This window comes from Ceratotherium simum, chromosome 24, assembly GCF_057802395.1.
Source record: "Ceratotherium simum simum isolate JZ-2026a chromosome 24, ASM5780239v1, whole genome shotgun sequence".
NCBI lineage: Eukaryota > Metazoa > Chordata > Mammalia > Perissodactyla > Rhinocerotidae > Ceratotherium > Ceratotherium simum.
In genome coordinates this window covers 26,027,525-26,047,047 of record NC_141923.1, presented here as the reverse complement: position 1 = coordinate 26,047,047, position 19,523 = coordinate 26,027,525, and the positions used below count along the sequence as shown (strand labels likewise).

General features: G+C 40.8%; 1 protein-coding gene across 6 annotated transcripts in view; it reads left to right on the top strand.

Annotated features, from left to right (window-relative positions):
- ADCK1 (aarF domain containing kinase 1) overlaps positions 1-19,523 on the top strand; it is a 142,355-nt gene that overhangs the window by 1,278 nt on the left and 121,554 nt on the right. For all 6 annotated transcript variants that reach the window (XM_087448110.1, XM_087448111.1, XM_087448108.1 and 3 more), the window contains exon 2: positions 2,548-2,629. In XM_087448110.1, the coding sequence (XP_087304236.1) occupies positions 2,548-2,629 (82 nt within the window). The remainder of the gene's footprint in view (positions 1-2,547; positions 2,630-19,523) is intronic.

Sequence of the window (19,523 nt, the reverse complement as noted above, 5' to 3'; positions counted from 1 at the left end):
AATGAAATCTGCTTCAAAATATTGGAGAGAGGGAAGTGGGTGGAGTACAGATGAAATGAAAATAGCCATGAGTTTTGATCATTGTTGAAACTGGATAATGGAGAAATGGATGTTCATTATACTATTCTCTCTACTTTTGTATATGTTTGAAATTTTCCCTGATAAAGAGTAGAAACAAACTTTTAATTGCAGTATAGCACACATATAGAAAGGTGCATACATTCTAAGTGTACAGCTCTTTGAATATTCCCAAGCCAAACACTTGTTTGAGCAGCAGAAGCACCCCGACCCAGGATCATTTGATTTCTGGTGTGACAAGATGTTCTAGGCTCATCTAGTACTTTTTCTGCCTCAGACCTGGAATCAGCCATTTCTCCAAGGAGCCCTCTTTTAAGTGGGAAAGTGATATTTAGAGAAAACAATCTGGATGCTACGAATGTTCATTGTAACTGGGTTGATTATTGTTTGCCTTTTCAGTGGATAGAGCTAAAAAATTCACATAAACATATTTTTTGAGAAAATGCATCATTCATTCATACTAATATATTCAATACAAATTTAGGATTACACAGATTTTACTTAAGTTTGATTTTATATGCATTTCTCTTCTGAAAATCTGGTCTAATGGTATTAACATAATTACTCATTTGCTTTATTCTACTATATATAAAATAGTATTCAGAATAACATTGCTAATATGGTTACTAAACATATGCTTAGTGGTAATAGTTTCTGATTTTTTTTTTCAATTCTTTTTGTCATTAGGGTATCTCTCTCTAGGCATATATAGTCAAATTACATTGCTTTATAATTTTATTTATTTATTTATTTTTTCCCCCAAAGCCCCAGTAGATAGTTGTATGTCATAGCTGCATATCCTTCTAGTTGCTGTATGTGGGACGCGGCCTCAGCATGGCCGGAGAAGCGGTGCCTCGGTGCGCGCCCGGGATCCGAACCTGGGCTGCCAGCAGCAGAGCGCGCGCACTTAACCGCTAAGCCATGGGGCTGGCCCAAATTACATTGCTTTAAAGTGACTTAGAATAATTCCTCTGTGTGTGATTGTGCGGCTAACTTGATACCCAGTTAGTTTATTTATTTCATTTTGTTTTGGATTTTTAGTGGTTGCTTTTTTTAAAAAAATAGTTTTGTGGAACAGTTACGTGGTTTCAAAGCCAAAATTTACCAAACAGGTAGTGCATTTAGAGAAGTCTACATTCTTACCTTGTCTCTTCCATCCTTTTCCTTCCTTTCCCTGTAGATAACCTTTAAAAAAATATTTTTTATGGTTATCCTTACATTTAAAAGTATACACAAATACATATATATTTGTATACTTCTCTTTCTTTTTTAGACAAATGGTAGATACCATACACACTTTTCTCCACCTTGCTTTTTTCTACTTATTAAAATACCTTGGAGATCACTCCTTTGCAGTATATAGAGATTATGTTGGAGATTTTGAGCAGAGAAGACACAAGATCTGACTTATATTTTAAGAAGGTCATTATGCGTGCTTTGTTAAAAATGGACTCCAAGAAGCAAGGGAGGAAATGGGGAGACCAATTTGGTGGCTTTTGCAATAATTTAGGGGAGAGATGCTGATAGCTTAGGCAGGGAGTTAGTGGTAGAGATGGTAAGAAGAGATTGGAATCTGGATCTGTTTTGAAGGTATAACCAACAAATTTTGATGATGGAATTGATGTGAAGTATGGAGGAGAGTAATCAAGGATGACTCCAAGGTTTTTCCCTGAGCAGTTAGAAGGATAGCGTTGCCATTTACTGAGATGGGAACACTGCAAGAGGGTCATGTTTGTGGGGAAACATCAGGAATTTGGTTTTGAACATGTTACATTTGAAATACTTATTAGATGGCCAAATAAATATGTCAAGTAGGCAGTTTATATGTAAGTTTGAAGTGTGGGGGGAAGTTCTGGGCTGGAGACCTTTGGAGGCAGATGGTATTTAAATTCATGATACCAGATGAGATTACCCAGGAAAAGCGAGTGTAGGTACAGAAGAGAAGTGGTCCAAGGACAGGCTTCTAGAATGAACTCCAGTGTATAGAGGTTGGGGAGATGAGGAGGAACCGGGAAATGAGACTGAGAAGGAATGGCCAGAGGTTTGATCAATGCAACCAGGAGAGAAAGCATCAGTCTCTCTTTTGGATCAGAAGCTGTAAGTTTGTAGGCTTGAGTTACCAGTATCTATCTTTCCTGGCATTATAGCAAGAGCCTGTAACAGGGAAGAATAAAGCCACCATGCAAAAAGAAAGAGAAACCAGAAGGGTGAAGAGAAGGAGAGTAAGAGATTGACAGATGTTGAGATCTCTGACAATATTATGGGAGTTCCTGGGTCCAGCAGTGCCTGAAGACCACACCACCTTGAATCTTTTTTAATTAAGTGAGCCAATAAATGATTTTGTTGGCTTAAGCTAGTTTGCGTTGATTCTCTATCATTTGCAATGGAAAGGAATTTATACAGTGTTTATTTTCTGTGCTCCCATAAGACTTGTTCTTCCGCATTCTTAACATTTATCACACTTTATAGATTTTGATGGTTTACATGACTGCAAGGAAGATTGACTCTCTCTCACCATTGTATCCCTATCACCTTTGCCTGCACGATTTTGGTAAGTCCTCAACCCTCACTGGATTTCAGATTCCTTGTCTATAAAAGGACAGAATGGGCCCGGATAATATAAAAGATCCTTTCAAGTATCAAGATCCTTTGATTCTTGGTACTTTTGTCTACTTTTTCAACTTCTAGAGGTTTAAAAATTTGCTATTCCATGAACTATTGATAAACACAACAACTTAGACAAATCTCAAAGGCATCAAGCTGAGTGAAAGAAGCCAGTCTCAAAAGATTACATATTATGTGATTTCATTTATGACATTCTTGAAAAGATAAATCTATAGCGACAGAGAACAGATCAGTGTTGCCAGGGATTGGGGTGGAGGAAGTAATTGACCACCGTAAGGAAATTTTTTGGGGTGATGGAATTGTTCTGCATCCTGATTGTGATGATGATTACATGCATCTATACATGTGTTAAAATTTATAGAACTGTACACCAAAAAAGTCAGTTTTACTGTATGACAATTCAAAAAAATAAAATTTAGGGGCTGGCCCAAAGGTATAGTGGTTAAGTTTGCACACTCTGCTTCAGCAGCTCGGGGTTTGCAAGTTTGGATACCGGGCGTGGACCTACATGCCGCTCATCAAGCCATGCTGTGGCAGTGTCCCGTATACAAAGTAGGGGAAGACTGGCACAGATGTTAGCTCCGGGACCATCTTCCTCAAGCAAAAAGAGGAAGATTGGCAACAGATGTTAGCTCAAGGCCAATCTTCCTCGCCAAAACAAAAAAAAAGTTCTAAAAAATAAATAAAATTTAAAAAATGCCTGGTCTAGCTCTTACTAGCTCTACGGTTAGAAAGGCCTTCTTAGCCTCATTCAGCATCAGCAACATTTACTCTACGTTTGCTGTGATTCAGGGCACTCCTTGGATTCCTAGAGCCAGAGACGTGGTTTCATAAAATGTGTATTTTTAAGAAAAGTAATGGAATAGAAGATGTATTCATTTTCTATTGCTGTGTAACAAATGATCACAAACTTAGTGGCTTAAAACAACACCTATTTATCAGCTCACATTTTTGTAGGTCAGAAGGCTGGCACAGCATGACTGGGTTCTCTGCCCGGGGTATCAGAAGGCTGAAATTATAATGTTGGCCAGGCTGAATTCTCATCAGGCTGAGGCTCTGGAGAAAAATCCATCTCCCAGCTCATTCTTGTGGACAGAATTCAGATCCTTGCAGTTGTGGGTTTGAGGTCCCTGTTTTGTTGGATGCTGTCACAGGCCACTCCCGGGTCCTTCCCACGTGACCCCTGTAGGTTGTTCACACCATCGATGTTTGCTGTCTTCCAGGCCACTGGGACACATCTCTCTGACTTTCTCTTCTGGTACCAGCCAGAGAAAACTCTCTGCTTTTAAAGGGCTCCTTAGTTAGGTCAGGCTCACCCAGATAATCTCCTTATCTTAAAGTCAACTGTGCTGTGTAACATAACACAATCAGGGGGACTGGTATCTCATCATATTCACAGCCCCAGGGATTATGCAGGGCTTGAACGCGGAGTGAGGGGGAGGGAGGAGACCCTCAGGGAGATCTTAGAATCCTGCCTGCCAGAAGATGTAAACCAAAAGAAAAAAAGCTGTTTTGGGGGCTGGCCCGGTGGCTTAGTGGTTAGGTGTGCGTGTTCTGCTACTGGCGGCCCAGGTTCGGATCCCGGGCACGCAGCGACGCACCGCTTCCCCGGCCATGCTGGGGCCGCGTCCCACATACAGCAACTGGAAGGATGTGCAGCTATGACATACAACTATCCACTGGGGCTTTGGGGAAAAAAAAAAAAAGGAGGAGGATTGACAATAGATGTTAGCTCAGAGCCAGTCTTCCTCAGCAAAAAAAAAGAGGAGGATTAGCACAGATGTTAGCTCAGGGCTGATCTTCCTCACACACACACACAAAAAACTATTTTGGTAAAGGCGGGATTACTGATCAACATTGCGTGGTGTAACAAGCATGATCTGGGATTCTGAAGATGTAAATTCAAGCTATAGCTTCACCAGTAAGCTGTTATCATGGTCAACACACAACTTCTATGGGCCCTGATTTTATCAAACTTAGAATGCTGATCACGTTACCTGCTTTCTATGTATATCATAGAGTGATTGTGAGACTTAATTGAGGTAATGTAGGTGAATATATTTTACTCAACTCTAAAGTACTAAGTAAATATATTAGTTATTACAGTTAACATTTTGGTTGACGGTGATCTGCTTTCACCTCTGCCCCAGGAATGTATTATTTCTAAAAAGGGAATAAAAGAGAAGCAAATTAGAGAAGGTCCCGGAAGCCGAGATCAAGGAGCTTAGATTTAATTCAGCAGGTGATTTGGAGCTGAAGGAGGACTTAATTAGGGGGCCTGGGTCAAAAACTGGCAAGAAAGGTGATTCTTAAGGCAGAATGGGTTTCTATGGAGATGAGAGACAAAGGAGACCACTGAGGACAAGGTTAAAATAATTAACATGGGAAATCAGTAAGATATAGACCAAGACCTGGGGTGTAGGATTGAAAGGAAGGGATGGAGAAGAGTTTTTACAATCCACTCTCATTTTTCAGAGAGGCACATACCTGTGAAGCGTTTCTACCAGTCGTGGTCCCTTGCTGTCCTTGGGGTGTATAGAGAATAAGAACTGACTTTAATAGCAGTCTTAGCAAAACTTAATTAAGAAGGCAAATCTACTGCAAAAGTAATACACTATTATGCCCCAAGGCCAGGTACTTTATTCAGTTTTGTGGGGGAGGGGGTTTGTGTTCAGCTGTGCTGAATCTTCCTTGCAGCATCTATCCCTTATTATCACAGATAATTAGCATCTGCCTGCTCGTGATAGAGAGCCCAGTGCAGGCCAGAATTTGTGCTGCTCTGTGTTGTAAGGAACAATGGACTCACTCCAGTCTTGGTATTCTAGACGGAAGGTGGGATTCATCCTTGGAGAACCTAGGGCCTAACGTGATTCCTAACTAGCTGTGGCTCCGTAGCCACAAGTGACGTAACTTGTGAGGTGATAGGGTGGAGCCGTTAAACACACAGATTCTGGAGTCAGCTTTCCTGGGTTCCTGTCCCAAGCTCCCGTATTTACTATCTGTGCATCCTAGGCAAGTCACTTAACTTCTCTCTGTCTCACTTTTCTCACTGGCCAAAAAAAATAGGGAAAGTAAGAATAATCTATTCTCATAAGGTTGTTGGGACAAGTAAATAAGTTAACCATGTAAGGAGCTTAGAACAATGTCCAGCATAGAGTAAGCATTTAAAAAATAATTATTTTCTGGACTTAATTTAAGTGACCTTAACATTTATTAAGATTCTTGAGCTTCCGGTTTTGCATTTGTAAAGTGAGACAACTGAACTCAATTTTTTTCTAGGATATCTTCCAATTAACATTTTATTCTTCTGTACGACATAATTTTTTTTTTTTTAAAGATTTTATTTATTCATTTTTTTCCCCCCAAAGCCCCAGTAGATAGCTGCATGCCATAGGTTCACATCCTTCCAGTTGCTGTACGTGGGACTCGGCCCCGGGTTGGACGGAGAAGTGGTGCCTTGGGGCGTGCCCGGGATCCGAACCCGGGCCGCCAGCATCAGAGCGCACGCACTCAACCGCCAAGCCATGGAGCCGGCCCCTATACAACATAATTTTTTATTTATTGTAATGCCAGTATTTTGTGCTCTGATGCCATTCTGCTTTAGTTATTGCTGTTTGTTTATATTCATGCTCTGGTGAAAAGTAGCATTGCCCCACCTCACGTTTATATGCCTTCCCAATCTTTAAAAAGTTTTTTAAACCAAAGTATTAGTTTGTATTAAAGTATAGTTAAAAAGGCTAGACTTATAGATTACAGACTTCTAGATTATAGAAAAAGCATACCTTTATAATGGAGAAATCTGGCTATCATCATTTTAGCATCACTAATAGAGGAATGATCTGACATTAGATGCTTCCCCAATTGACTGATCAAGTCAGACCTAACTCCAGTTCATAAGAAATCCAGGAGATAGAGGAACAACATGCATGAGGAAATGATCAGAAAAATCCAGAATGAGAGACATTATACAGGACAGCTGGCCTAGACTTTTCAAAATGTCAATGTTATAAAGAAAAAAGTTATAGAATGGATGAAAAGAGATGTACCAAATGTAATGAGTAAAAGCCTGATTGTATTCTGTTTCAGTTGGGGAAAACTACAAAAGATATTCTTGGAACATTTGGAAAAATTTGAATATGGACTGGGTAGGCTACATTATGGAATTTTTGTTAATTTTCTTGGGAGTATTAATGACATAGGGGAAAGTAAGTAGGAGAATGTCCTTATTCTTAAGAGATGCATGCCAAAGGGTTTGGGAATGAAATGTGTGCAACTTGCTTTCAAATAGTTCAACTCAACAACAGCAAAAAAATGTGTGTGTGTGTTTACAGTGGGGGGGGGTGGAGAAAAGGAAGGGGGGAAGAGAGAGAGAAAGCAAATATAACAAAATGTTAACAATTGTTGAATCTAGATGGGGGTGGACTGTATAAGTGTTTATTGAACTATGATTTCAACTTTTCTATATATGTATGAAAATTTTTTTTGTGTGTGAGGAATATCAGCCCTGAGCTAACATCTGTGCCAATCCTCCTCTTTTTGCTGAGGAGGACTGGCCCAGGGCTAACATCTGTGCTCATCTTCCTCCACTTTATATGGGACGCCGCCACAGCATGCCCTGACAAGCAGTGCGTTGGTGTGCACCTGGGATCTGAACTTGGGCCGCCAGCAGCGGAGCGCACGCACTTAACTACTACGCCATGGGCCCGGCCCCTGAAAATTTTTATAATAAAAATTTAGGTAAGAAGAGCAAAGTTAGAAGACTCACACTTCCCAACTTCAAAACCTTCTACAAAGCTGTAGTAATCAAGACAGTATAGTACTGGCAAAGGATAGACATGTAGATTAATGGAATAAAACTGAGCGTCCAGAAATAAACCCACGTGTCTGTGGTCAACTGGTTTTTGACAAAGGTGCTTCTATGGTATGAATGTGTCTCCCCCAAATTCATATGTTGAAACCTAACCCCCAATGTGATGGTATTAGATGGTGGGGCCTTTGGGAGGTGATTAGATCATGAGGATGAAGCCCTCATGAATGGGATTAGTGCCATTATACAAGGGAATCCAGAGAGCTCTCTTGTCCCTTCCACCATGAGAGGACACAGCAGGAAGGCACTATCTATGAACCAAAAGCAGACCCTCACTAGACACCAAATCTGCTAGTGCCTGGATCTTGGACTTCTTGGCCTCCAGAGCTGTGAGAAATAAATTTCTGTTGTTTATAAGCTACCTAGTTTATGCTATTTTGTTGTAGCAACCTGAACAGACTAAGACAGGTGCCAAGACCATTCAATGGGGAAAGAATAATCTTTTCAACAAATGGTGCTGGGAAACTGAATATCCACATGCAAAAGAATGAATTTGGATCCTTACTCTACACTATATATAAAATTAACTAAAAATAGATTAAAAACTGAAATATAAGAGCTAAAACTATAAAACTCTTAGAAGAAAACATAGGGGTAATCTTCATGACCTTGGATTTGGCAAAAGATTCTTAAATATGACACCAAAAGCATGATCTGTTACAAAAGAAAAATAGATAAATTGGACATCATGAAAATTAAAAACTTTTATGCTTCAAAGGACACTATCAAGAAAGTGAAAGACAATCTACAGAATGGGAGACAATATTTGCAAATCATATATCTGATAAGGAACTTACAGCCAGAATATATAAAGAACTCTTACAATTCAACAACAAAAAGACAAATAATGCATTAAAAGAATGGGCAAAGGATTTAAATAGATGTTTCTTCAAAGAAGATGTATGAATGGCCAATAAGCACACAAAAAGTTGCTCAACATCATTAGCAATTAGGGAAATGCAAATCAAAACTATGATGAGATACCAATTCATATTCACTAGGATGACTAAAATAAGAAAGACAACAATAACAAGTATTGATAAGGGTGTGGAGAAATTGGAACCTTCATACATTGCTGGTGAGATTGTAAAATGCTGCAGCCACTTTGGAAAATGGTTTGGCAGTTCCTCAAAAATTAAACATAGACTTACTATATGACCCAGCTCCACTCCTAGGTATATACCTAAGAGAATTGAAAACATATGTTCACGTAAAAACTTGTGCTCAAATGTTCATAGCAGCATTATTCATAATAACCCAACAGTAGAAACAACCCAAATGTCCATCAACTGATCAACAAAATGTGATATATCCGTATAATGGAATATTATTTGGCAATAAAAAGGAATGTAGTACTTATACATGCTAAAACATGAATGAACCTTCTGTGAGTTTAGCCAACTTGTAGAGTTGGAGGGAGCAGTCCACAAGAGATCACTTTCACTTCTAACACCAGTTACAAGTTTGGGGGTTCCTAAAGCTACTCTTAGGTTTGATAATTCATTAGAAGTACACATAGAACTCACTGAAAGGTGTTATGCTTATGGTTTATTACAGGAAAAGGATATAGATTAAAAATCAGCCAAGGGAAGCAGTGCACAGGACGAGTCCAGGAAGATTCCAAACATGGAACATTCAGTTGTCCTCTCCCTGTGTAGCCCAGGACAGCGTTACTCTCCGGGCATTGATGTGGGACAATACGCAGGAGTATTGCCAACCATAGAAGCTCACCTGAGCCTCAGTGTCCAGAGTTTTTATTGGGCCTCCACCACGTAGGCATAACTGATTGGCTGTGTGGCTGATCTCAGTCTCCAGCCCCTCCAGACATCTGCTGATACTGCGTGACCTAAAGCTGGCACAATAAAGCACACTGCTGGTCTTTCTGGCCAGCTACCACCCTAAGACTATTTGATATAGCCAGTCCCCACCCTAAATCATATTTTAGACTCTCTGGTGACCCAAGGCTCCCAGGCAAACAAAGACACTCCTATTAGGCATGACATTTCAAAAGCTTAGAGATTACTTCCCAGAAGCTGAGGACAAAGGCCAGATCTCTGGGCAAGGTTAAATTCTTTACTACAGAAACCTTGAAAACATTATGCTAAATGAAAGTTCAAGCCAGTCACAAAAGGCCAGATGTTGTATAATTCCATTTATATAAAATTTCCAGAATAGACAAATCCATAGAGACAAAAAGTAGATTAATGGTTACCTGGGGCTGGGTTGGCTGGGGATAGGGGCTGGGAAAGATGAGTGACTGCTAATGGGTATTGGGTTTCTTTTTGGAATGTTGAAAAATTATATAGTGCTGATGGCGGCACAACTCTATGAATATACTAAAAACCACTGATCCGTACACTTTGAAAGTGTGAATTTTATGGAATGTGGAATATATCTCAGTAAAGCTGTGAAAGCAAAGTCAAGTAAAATGAAAAATTAATAAAATGAATAAATAAGTGAATAAAAAGTATGATATAATATCCCTTCATTCATTTGTTTTCCAAATGAAATTTAGAATTATTTTGTTGAATTCTTTTAAAGAAGCCTGGAAGGAATATTGATTGCTGCTGAGTTGACCATAAATTAACTTAGAGAGAGCTGATATCTTTACAATTTAATGTCTCAGGAATATCTTTTAGGTTTTGCCTTATTAAAATCTTCTTTCATATCTTCTAATAACATTTTGAAGTTTTCTTTATACACATCTCTCAGGATATTGATTCTTAGGTATTTCATTTCTTTGTTATCATGAATGCAATCTCTGTTTTTATATGGTTACTAAATATACAGTAGTTCCCCCATGTCCGCGGTTCTGCTTTCCACAGTTTCAGTCACCTGCAGTCCAGAAGCTGATGATCCTCCTTCTGACATATCGTCAGAAGGTCAATAGTGGGGGCCGGCCCGGTGGAGTAGTGGTTAAGTTCACACGCTCTGCTTTGGCGGCCTGGAGTTTGTGGGTTCGGATCCTGGGCATGGACCTACACAGCGCTCATCAAGCCATGCTGTGGTGGTGTCCCATATACAAAATGGAGGAAGATTGGCACAGATGCTTGCTCAGGGACAATCCTCCTCAAGCAAAAAGAGGAAGATTGGCAACAGACGTTAGCTCAGGGCCAATCTTCCTCACCACAAAAAAAAAGGTCAATAGTAGCCTAATGCTATGTCAGTCCTCATGCCTACATCATTCACCTCACTTCATTTCATCATGTAGGCACTGTATCATCTCACATCACCACAAGAAGGAGGGCGAGTACAGTACAAGAAGATATTTTGAGAGAGAGGGACCACATTCACATAACTTTTATATAGTATATTGTTATAATTGTTCTATTTTATTATTAGTTGTTATTAATCCCTTACTGTGCCTAATTTATAAATTATACTTTATCCTGGGTATGTATATACAGGAAAAAGCATAGTATATATAGGTTTCGGTACTATCTACAGTTTCGGGCATCCACTGGGGGTCTTGGAACGAATCTCCTGCAGATAAGGGGGGACTACTGTAACAGCCATTTTTATTAAGCAAGCCAAAAATGTTCTGAAACATGTCAATTTATGAGTAGAATCAATTTTTTGACTGTAGATGTCTTAATTTAGTGTCAACTTGTATTTGGTGAGAGGTGCTCCTGTGTCTTGCTGGGACTGAGCAGTTCTTCGGGTTGATGCATAGGAGAGCAGCTTTGCAGTCAGCTGCTTCCCTCCTCCAGTCATGAGACTTCCTGTTTAAAGCACTGCGAGACCTGCTGACCCCATTTCTTTCCAGATTTAATTATTCTTTTTGAAAGTCGCCTCTAACATTAAGGGGATTTGAAACACAAGGCTCCAGTGGAGATGAAGCTTTAGACCCAAGATAACTATTCCTTTTTCTATTGAACAGCCTGGCAGGGGAACAGTTTGCCCCTTGCCCTGAGCACTGTCATTTGTTTTGATCGTTTTCATTCCTATCAAGTGTGCTGCAGGCTCAGAAGGCAGCCATCTGATATCCGAAGTGACTCCTTACGTTACTTCCTTGTCATCTCTCTAGTAACAAGATACTCCGCTAGAATATGCCCGCTTGTGGATTAAGGAGCTGCAGTGGGTGTGGATGGCTGTGATTTAATAACCCTAAGAGGAAAAGCACTGGGGCAATAAGAACGGTTATTGTTTGTTGATGAGATCCTCTGTGCCTGTTTGTCTCATTTGACCCTTATAACAGCCTATGAGTAAGTAACTCTTATTATCCCCATTTTACAGATTGGAAAATGGAGGCTTAGAGATATTATGTAAATTGCCCAAGATGACAAATGGAAAGTGACTGATCTGGAAAGTGACTTAACTTAAAGAATATAGTCTCAACCACTATTCCATACTGGCTCCCAAGTGGAAGATTCTATCTTTCTAAGAAATCGGGAGTCAGACCTAAGTTTGAGTCCTGCCTTCCTTGCTTCCTGGCTCTGTGACCTTCAGCAAGTCTCCCTACCTCCTAAGACTGTGAGGATGACATGAGATAATGAATGCAAAGTGCTTAAATGCTTGGCTCACAGGACTAAATGAATGTCAGGTGTTTTTCTTCAAAAATTTATCAAGTGCTTTCTCCATACCAGACCCTGTGCTAATTTGGGGGACTCAGAGTTAAATACTGCACAACTCAAGTCCTAAAGACCAGGGGGTTGGTAGATCTGGGGCTTTGTGGGCTGAATCTGGCCTTGAGAAGTGTTCTGCTTGTCCACACATGCTTTAAAACTTGTGAATTAGTTGCAGACATTTAAAAATTGGGAGATTTTAATAAAAATCTGGATTTCCAGCTTCTTTTGAAAACCCGTAGAGCTGGCAATGCTGGGCCTACATTCTCACGTGGCAGCAATTATCTAGAAGGCAGTTTGCCAATGTGGGAATGTGGGCCGCAGTCCCCACCCCTCCCTGTTGCATCTGAGGGGGTCAGTGGCCATTCATTGTTGCTGTTGCACTGTTTTTCTTACTATAGAGAGAAGTGAAATGCTTCATCATGTACCTGTGGTGCTCTCGAAAGAAAATAAAAGATAGATCAAAGGAACTGCATGATTGAAGAAAAATGGATGAAGTCTTTGTTTTGGTTTAAAAGCCAGGATTATTATCATGTCTGACCTGTTTCGCTTATTTCTGTTATCTTCTTGGCCTCTGTGAGCATTTGAGTTTGCAGCCCCTGGTGTAAAGGGTAACCTCATCACAGTGTGATTAGTGCTGTGCTGGAGGTAAGCCCAAGATGCTTTGGAACTACCAAGGAGAGGCACTTAACCTGGCCTGGGGGTTCAGAGGATGCTTCCTGTAATGTCACCTGACCAAGATCATGTGCCGTTAGTAGGTGAGGCCCAGAAGGACAGTGGCAGAAGTTTGGGTGGTGGGTGGAGTAGGGGAGCTGTTTAAGCAGGTGGAACAGCATGGGAAAGGGCTCAGAGGTAGCAGCAGCAGCCTCTGTCTCTTCTTTGATCTATTGACCAGCCTTTGACCTTTCTACCCAGACCCCCTCCCAGTAGGGAGTGGTGTCTCTGGCTCTCTCATCACTGGCAGAGAAAAGATGACTGAACCCAGTCAATGGCTGAGCCCTCCTAGCTCCAGCTGCACTCACTTCCTTAGATTCTCCTTGATTCACCAGACACACATGTACCCCTGGGGACCACCCCTCAAAATCCCATCAAAACAGGCTCCTAATGGAAGGCGTCTTTACATTCATCACCCAGTTACACACCGACAATAATATAGGGCTACTCCTTCAGATGACGGGCTGAGAATATTTGAGTGTTTAAATAATAGAAGTCAGAGTCTGTGTGATAGGTGGAATTTACACCCCTTTACAAAATAAACAACCCCTAAATTGCTGTTCTGACAAAGGCAAGGTAAATTCCTCCCAGGACAATAAAGAGAAGCCTCCAGAAGTGAGAGTGTTCTCTGGGAGAAATCCAGAAAAGTGGAGAGAGAAGGAATCTCCTCTCAACATGAGAATGGAAGCCCTTCTGAATGGGCAGGTGAGTTAGCCCGTAGGAAAAGTAACTTTCTTCATAGTGGGGAGACTCTGAGAACTTTTTAAAAAATTATTTTTATTTTTATTTTTTTGTGAGGAAGATCAGCCCTGAGCTAACATCCATGCCGATCCTCCTCTTTTTGCTGAGGAAGACTGGCCCTGGGCTAACATCCGTGCCCATCTTCCTCCACCCTATATGGGACGCCGCCACAGCATGGCCTGAGAAGCGGTGCACCGGCGCACGTCCAGGATCCGAACCTGCGAACCCGGGGCTGCCGAAGTGGAGTGGGCACACTTAACTGCTGCGCCACTGGGCCGGACACCCTCAAAATATTAAATACAGAGTTACCATATGACCCAGAAATTCCACCCCTGGGTATATACCCAAGAGAAATGAAAACATATGTTCACCCAGAAACTTGTATACAATGTTCATAGCAGCATCATTCATAATAGCCAAAATGTAGAAACAACCCAAATGTCCATAAACTGATAAATGGGTAAACAAAATGTGGTATATCCATATAGTAGAATATTTGGAGATAAGAAGAAATGAAGTACCAATATACAAATCAACATACATGAACCTTGAAAATATTATGCTAAGTGAAAGAAGCCAGTCACAAAAGGCCAGATATATAATTCCGTTTATGTGAAATGTCCAGAAGAGGCGTATCCGTAGAGGCATATCCATACAGAATGTAGATTAGTGGTTGCCTGCGGCCAGGGCTGGGGTGAGAGGAGAGAAAGAGAGGACTGAGAAAGAGAAGCGACTGCTAATGGGTACAGGTTTCTTTTTGGAGCGTTGAAAGAGTTCTAAAATTAGATGGTGGTGATGGTTGTAAAACTTTGTGAATGTAATAAAATCACTGAATTGTACACTTTGAAGGGGTGAATTTTATGGTATATGAATTATATCTCAATAAAGCTATTATTAAAAAAAAATCTCTGCTCCAAGTTTTCTCTGAGTCCCTCTGAGATAACTGGAATCCACAATGGACTTTTGCCTCTTATCCCCTACTTTTTACCTCTAACTAGTTGTGTGATCTTGAGCAAGTTAGTTAACTTCTTGACCTCACTTTCCTCTTTGGAAAAATGGGGATAATAATTGTACCTTCTTCACAGGTTAAGTGTGAAGATAAAATGACTATTTGTGAAGCCTGTTTAGAACAGTACCTGTGTGCATAGTAAATCCTGATTAGTATTTGTAATGATTATTTATATATTAAAACCCTAGAACAATATTTAGCACCTAGTAAGTGCCCTAAAAGTATTAGCCATTATTATTATTATTATTAACTTATTTTTATTAGAGAGGGTAATGGCTGACCCGTCCAAGACTTTATCTGTTCTGCTGTTGATGAACATTTGCGCCGTTTCCAATTTGGGGCTATTAATGAATAATACAGCTTTGAATATTTGGGCATGAGTTTCTCTAGGGTATACACTTAGGGGTGGATTGCTGAGATATAGGGTATGAGGATCTTCCTATCTCCACATAGTGCCAAACCGTTTCTGAATGGTTAATTCAGTTTATATTCCCAGCTCCAATGCTTGATATGCTCATCTTGTAACATTTTACATCTGGTATGTAAGGATGGTGTCAATTTTAATTTGCGTTTCCCTGACGACTAGTGAGGGAAGTGCCTTTGGTTTTGTCTTTTGTGAAGTTCGTGTTCAAGTCTCTTGTCCATTTCTAACTGGTTTATATGTCTTTTTCTGGTCAATTTGTGAGAATTCTCCCTCTGGTTGGGAAACTAGTCCTTTGTCTATTGCAAGTATCTTCTACTGCTCGGCTTGTCTTTTTGCTCCAACAATGATATCTTTTTTGTTTTTTTTCTGCTGAGGAAGATTCGCCCTGAGCTAACATCTATTGCCAATCTTCCTCTTTTTTGCTTGAGGAAGATTTGCCCTGAACTAACATCTGTTGCCAATCTTCCTCTATTTTGTGTGTGGGTCACCACCACAGCAGGGCCGCCAACAAGTGGCATAGGTCCGTGCCTGGGACCGAACCCGGGCTGCCAAAGCAGAGCGTGCTGAACTTAACCACTAGGCCACAGGGCCGGCCCCCAATGGTGGTATCTTTTGATGAACAGAAAATTTTCATTTTTAGGTAAGCCAATTTATGAATCTTTTCTATCATGGTGAGTACTGTTTGGGTCTTGTTTAAGAAGTTCCTCCCAGCGGCGGCCCCGTGGCGTAGTGGTTAAGTGTGCTTGCTCCGCTGCTGGCGGCCCGGGCTCGGATCTTGGGCACGCACAGATGCACCGCTTGTCAGGCCATGCTGTGGCGGTGTCCCACATAAAGTGGAGGAAGATGGGCACGGATGTTAGCTCAGGGATGGTCTTCCTCAGCAAAAAGAGGAGGATTAGCATGGACGTTAGCTCAGGGCTGATCTTCCTCACAAAAAAAAAAAAAAAAAAGAAAAGAAATTCTTCCCTGTTCCACGATCTTGAACATGCTTTCCTGTATTATCTTGTAAAATTTTATAGTTTTCCCTTTTACTCATAGGTCGGTTCCACCTGGAATCGACTACTGTGTATGATGTGGGATAAGAGTGCAATTTCAATTTTTTCTACATGGACACTCTATTTTATCAGCAGCATTTATTTTTTTAATTTTTTGTGAGGAAGATCAGCCCTGAGCTAACATCCATGCTATTCCTCCTCTTTTTGCTGAGGAAGACTGGCCCTGAGCTATCATCTGTGCCCATCTTCCTCCACTTTATGTGGGACGCTGCCACAGCATGGCCTGACAAGCGATGCATTGGTGCGTGTCCGGGATCCGAACCTGGGCCACCAGCAGCAGAACACGCACACTTAACTGCTACGCCATGGGGCCGGCCCCAGCAGCCCAGAGAAGTGGTGCATCAGTGCGCGCCCGGGATCTGAACCCGGGCCACCAGTAGCGGAGCGGGCGCACTTAACCACTAAGCCATGGGGCCGGCCCACCCAGCAGCATTTATTAAAGTCTGTTCTTTCCTCACTGATCTGCAGGCGACATCTGTCCTGTGGCAAGTATCCATATGCATAGATCTGTTTGGGGCTCTTTACCCTGTTCCTCTTACAGCAAGTCATCTCACTTTGTTCTCCTTAGTCAATACTGTGTTTCATCTTGGCCTTTTAACTTAAGAATCAGCTTATCAAGTTCCACCAAAAAAAAATGAAAAATGAAAAAATAAGCAACAGTTTTCCCAATCAGTATACGTCGAAAGATCTAATTGGAGGATAGTGGGCAGTGACTCTTTCTTTTTCCACCTGGAAGTGAACAAAGAAGCACGTAGCTTTAGTTACATCTCTTTTATTTGACAGCTGCCTTATTCTAGGGACATCGGTATGGGGTTGAAAACAACAGTCAGAGAAGGGCAGTCCCAGGGGAATCGCTAAGGACAGAGTCAGACCCTGTCTTCTGAATCCTTCTTACCTCTGGGTGCTGCTGCTGTATCTGTTTGACTTGGGGGTTTTTTTGGAGGCAGCCAATAACATTCTAACTTCTCCATTTGTTGTTAGTGCATCCAGTCGATTCTGACTCCTAGTGACCCTGTGGACAGCAGAGTGGATCCCTGCCTGGTCTTTTTGCACCATTCTCTCACCTTCCAGCGCTATATCAGACAGTGCTCCCCTGTTGTTCATAGGGTTTTCGTGGCCAATTTTTTCAGAAGTGGGTGGCCAGGTCCTTCTTCCTAGTCTGTCTTATTCTGGAAGCTCCACTGAAACCCATCCACTATGGGTGACCTTGCTGGTATTTGAAATCCTGGTGGCATAGCGTTCAGCATCACAGCAACATGCAGCTGCCATAGTGTGACAACCGACAGATGTGTGGTGTGGTTCCCCGACTGGAAACTAACTGGGCTGTGGTGAGAGCACTGAATCTTAACCATTATATCACCAAACTTATCCATAAACTATCTTAAATAGAGGCTTGAATGCAGAAGCAAGTAAAAAGGCCTCTTCGTGAAAAGGAAAACAGCTGTCACAAAAACTATGAATTTTATTTTATAGGAAGGCAATATGTAATAATAATGATGATAATGATGATAGTTATAGCTAACGGTTACCAAGGCAGGCATTGTGCTAAGAAATGTACAGATAAGATATTATATCATTAGATTTACAATTTTATTCAATGGCCGTGACCCCCCCAATGTTATTCTTTTCCCGGATCCAGAGATGTTAAGTAACTCTCACAGTGTCACAGAGCTAATAGGATTCTGGCTGGCTCCCACACTTATCAGTTCTTATTTTGACTTGGAATTCTTTATGAAATAGGGAAAGCTTCCAGAAGAATAAGGTTTTGGGAAAAGGGGAATTCTCCCTCACTACTGGCAGGAACATAAATGGATATAAGCTTTCTATGGAACAGTTTGGCAGTATGTATTAAATATTTAAAAATGTTTCTATTCTTTTAACTACTAATTCTACTTTTTAAAAATGAGTGGTGCCCCAAAATAAAGATTTTCAAGGCTGTTCGTAGTAGCAATTTGTTTTGTTGTGTGTGTGAGGAAGATTTGCCTTGAGCTAACATCTGTTGCCAATCTTCCTCTTTTTGCTTGAGGAAGATTGTACCTGAGCTAACATCTGTGCCCATCTTCCTCTATTTTGTATGTGGGACGTTGCCACAGCATGGCTTGATGAATGGTGTGCAGGTCTGCTCCCGGGATCTGAACCTGCGAACCCCGGGCCACCAAAGCAGAGCACATGAACTTAACCACTACGCCACCCGGTTGGCCCCCATAGCAGCAAAATTTTTAGTAGCAAAAGTAGAGTTTTGATTAAATAAGTGTTAGAAACTAAAATAGTATTGCAACTACTAAAAATAATGTTTTGGAATTTTTAATGACAAGGCAAATATACTATCTTAAGTGAAAGAAGCAGATTAGAGAACAATATTCACAGCAAGATTTCTATTATATATATTATTTAAAAGGCTAGAAGGATGTACTGTAAAGTAATAGTAGTGATTATCTCTGCAGGGTGGGATTATGGATAATTTAAACTTTCTTCTTTTACTTTTCTGAAAATTTCAAGTTTCAACCATGAACCTACAGAACATTTATTTATTTTTTTCCCCCAAAACCCCAGTAGATAGTTGTATGTCATAGTTGCACAGCCTTCTAGTTGCTGTATGTGGGACACGGCCTCAGCATGACCGGAGAAGCGGTGCGTCGGTGCACAACCGGGATCCGAACCTGGGCCGCCAGCAGCGGAGCGCGCGCACTTAACCGCTAAGCCACGGGGCCGGCCCCAGAACATTTTATTTGTGAAAATTTCAAACATATTCAAAAGTAGAGAAAATAGAAAAATGAACCTGACGAAGTCACCATCAGCTTTAACAATCTTCAACACAGGGCCAATCTTGTCCATCATAACCTTTCCCACTCCCTCCCCCGGATTATTTTGAAGCAAATCTCAAACATCATATTTCATTTGTAAAAATTTCAGCATGTTTCTCTAAAAGATAGGACTCCTTTTTAAAAACCACAACCACAGTACCATTATCACACCTAAATGTAAAAAATAATTCGTTAACATCATCAAATATCCAATCAGTGTCAGTATTTCCCTGATTGTCTTAAAAATTTTTGTGTGTTTTATATGTGTTCTTGGTTTTGCTTTTTGAATATATATATATATATTTGCTTATATATATATATATTGAGAGAGAGGGAGACAGAGAGAAAGATATATAGAGTTTGCTTATTTGAATCAAGATCCAAATAAGGTTTGTCCATTATGATTGGTTGATATGTCTCATACCTCTTTTACTTATAGGTTCCCTCTCTATCTTTTTAATTTCTTTTTCCTTCCGCAAAGCCTCAGTGCGTGGTTGTATACCCTAGTTGTAAGTCCTTCTAGTTCTTCTATGTGATCTGCTGCCACAGCATGGCAACTGACAGACAGGTGGTATGGTTCTACAACCAGGAAATGAATCCCGGGCCACGGAAGCAGTGAGAGTGCAGAACTTTAACCACTA